At 36.3% G+C, this 3318-nt stretch overlaps 1 protein-coding gene across 1 annotated transcript; it reads right to left on the bottom strand.

Moving 5' to 3' along the window:
- Positions 1–1074: 1074 nt before the first annotated feature.
- On the bottom strand, positions 1075–1491 carry LOC143629382 (pathogenesis-related protein PR-1 type-like). The gene has a single exon (XM_077098673.1). The coding sequence runs from the start codon at positions 1489–1491 to the stop codon at positions 1075–1077; it is 417 nt and encodes a 138-aa protein (XP_076954788.1).
- Between the last annotated feature and the right edge of the window lie 1827 nt (positions 1492–3318).

Consider the following 3318-nt stretch of genomic DNA (forward strand, 5'->3'; position numbering starts at 1 on the left):
ACGAAAATGGTGGTGGCGACGACGATGGTGGTTGTGGTGGTGGGTCAATTGGTGGTAGCGTTGGTAGTGATGGCAATGGTAGGGTGGCGGCGTAATAGTGATGGTCAGGCAACAACACTGGTGGTGTCAATGATGGTTAGGTGGCGACGGAGGTGGTGGTCAAGCAGCAACACTGGTGGTGTCGGTGATGGTCAGGTGGCGACGGAGGTGGTGGTCAAGCAGCAACACTGGTGGTGTCGGTGATGGTCAGGTGGTGACGGCGACAGTGGCGGTGACTGTTAGTTGGTGGTGGTGACGATGGTGGTGATGTAGTTGGAAAAGTAGGGTGAAAAAGGAATGAAGTGAAAAACAGGAGGAGTGAGAATGAATGGTTTTGATGTAATGAGATTACATGTGTAATGAATGAATTCATTCCATTAAGCAACCAAACACCATTTTTTCATTCACACGCAATGAATTATTCCATTCACCATGTCATTTCTGTATACAAAACGCTACCTAAGTATTTAAGTATAATATATATAATATGACTTGAGCTAGTGGTGGAGTGGTAAGAGAGAGACTTGGTGGTGGAGTGGCAAGGGAGAGACTTGGTGTTCCATGTGACCCAAGTTCGATTAATGCCCGTAACATTTAGTTTGAAAGACATCAGGGTGATGACGGGAGATTAGGCGAATAGGTGGCTTTCACTAGTTGGATCCTTAAACTGAACGGATTTTATCTTACCGCAATGTCAAGCCTTCAGGCGAGTATTTACGAGCGTTGGCCTTAGGTTAGGGTTTATCCGGATCAAAAGACGAGTATATCATGATGTGGTGAATTTAGCTACTAGCTCATATGAAGGATTCGTTTTTGGTTAAAAAAATATGGCTTGAAAACCATTAAGCATGTTTTATTTATTTGTTAATTTATTAATTCTAATCATATTCATTTCGTATTTTAGAATTTCTACACAAACAATTTAATTTAACTAGTATAACATCATCATAACAATATATTCAGTTGGTACCAGTTGTACTAGAACCTAATAAGGTTTATCGCCATCATAGTTTCCCGGAGGATGATAATTGCAAGTCACAAAATATTATTCACGCACTTGACCCTCGCACACCCAATGTGGATGGATGTTTTCCAAACCACTTGAGTATAATGCAAGCACATCTTAAAAGGTGGGCATGAGTTTAACCCGTAATTGTAATCAGCCTTTTCATCAACCCACAACTTTATTGCATCCAAACCTGAGAACTCCTCATACCCTATTGCGATATTCTCGCCATATTGTTCACTATTCGAGTGTACAAGGGCCCAATCGACCTTTCTTTTATTGGCATAGCTTTCTGCAAATTGAGCGACGGTAGCATTCCAGGACATAGGCCCCAGACCAACCTCTTTTCTAACCGCATTGTGGGCATTCACAAAATCTTGTGGTGCATTTTTGGTATAAATGAAATGTAATATCAATATGAACACAGCAAACAAGTGGCCAGACATGTTGGAATCCCATATTATCGGTTCATAAAAAGTTTAAAATGCTTTAGGTCTATTGGAATCAAATGAACTGCAAGAATGATATTTATAGGCATAATGGGTGAGAAGTTTCCAAACTTAAGGTGTAAACCCTAGCAAAAATAATGAAAGTTTTATCTTCAGCTAAAAATTTAGGTAGATTAACTACCATTCCTAAAAATTTAGGTAGAACAACTAGCGAAAAGATGAAAGTTTTATTTTTGTCTATTGGTTTATGTTGTAACTGCAAGAGAAATAAGATGTACAAATGAGTTTCATCGGTCCGGCAAAAGAAGGTGACAACCGCCCAGATCTTAGTGGTTGACGAGTTTTGTCGGGTGACAGGACATTATTACTTGGACGGCACTTGTTGAACAACTGGATGACGTGGAAAGTAAGTTGACGTGTACCGGTAATCCACTATCTCAGATAACAAATTATCTAAAACAACTTAATTCTAGTCAACCACCTAAAACCATTTTTTTAAAATCACCATATCCACCAAAAAAAATTCCCAGGGATTTTTTTTTCTAGTAAAAAAAAAATTCTAGTCAACCATCTAGGTTTGTATTGAGCCTAGGTACAATTTTTCCCCCAAATTTTTATAATTGAAATTTATTATATAATGGTTTAGTGTATATAACTATTATAGGTTATAAAGTCACAGGTTAATATGCGCATTACACGGTACATGTGACATTGAATTTGACAATAAAGTTATATCTAATAGTTTTTAATGTTGTTAATTAATATAATAGGTTACAGAAGAGTGAAATTTGATATGAGCCGTCCGATAAGATTTAAGATTGAATATTGACCGTTTGATAAGGATGGATTAAAAAGCGGTTGCTTTTCCTCACATGTAACTACCACACTACACATTTTCTCCTCACATGTAACTACCCCACTACACATTTTTCCTCACATGTAACCACCTCACTACACCTATTTATATGGGTAACCACCCACTACTAGATATATTTATATAAACTTTGAAGCATTCTTTATGCATACATCAACAATTGCACACAAGATGGAAGAAAACCAAAGTGATAAATATGTCCAAGTAAGGTGCAATACATACGTAAATTGCTTTTGTCTTACCTTCATCATTTAATCATATTATATGTAGATGATTATGTTGTATTTTTAGTTGCAATGATAATGTACTCTTAATGTTTTCTTTTGTTGCTTTGTAGTCTTGCTTATTTTTAGACACGATGCGAGGGTGTTGAAGTTGTGTCATCTGGTCCGTACAAATCATAGCTTTCTCGTGAGTTCAACGACGATGTAGTTTGCATGAAGTTCTTCTATTCGACTTTTAATATATTTATGTCTTATTGAGTTTATGAACTTCCAACAAACAAATTATTTATGTTTTGTAGATCCGTGGTATAGAGAAGAAAAGAAAAGGAACCAGATCCTTGCTAGAATGGAAATGGAATGACATTGTCGAAATCAGCAGTTTAACGGGTGTAATTATTAGTGATATATAAATAGATTTGTGATAGTCGAGTTGCTAGAATTTGGTTTTGTTTCTCAATGCAAGTTTTAATCACATGTTTTTGTATTTGTAATGTAACCGAATTGAATAGTGGTTGTGTTAGTGGAGAGTTACTAGATATTTTAGCTTTTTATTATTTAGATACATTCGGCCCATTTACTAACTTAGTTTTTCGATTACTTATACACACACACACATTGATAAAACTTCCAATTTGCTAGGAATTTGGTTAACAATATATGAAACGTCAATTAAATCCATTGTACTATTAATTATGCTAACAAACACTGTTATATGTAGCAGTTAAC

Source organism: Bidens hawaiensis, unplaced genomic scaffold, assembly GCF_021521415.1.
Source record: "Bidens hawaiensis isolate Kalapana, Puna unplaced genomic scaffold, B.hawaiensis_p1.1 tig00005195_1, whole genome shotgun sequence".
NCBI lineage: Eukaryota > Viridiplantae > Streptophyta > Magnoliopsida > Asterales > Asteraceae > Bidens > Bidens hawaiensis.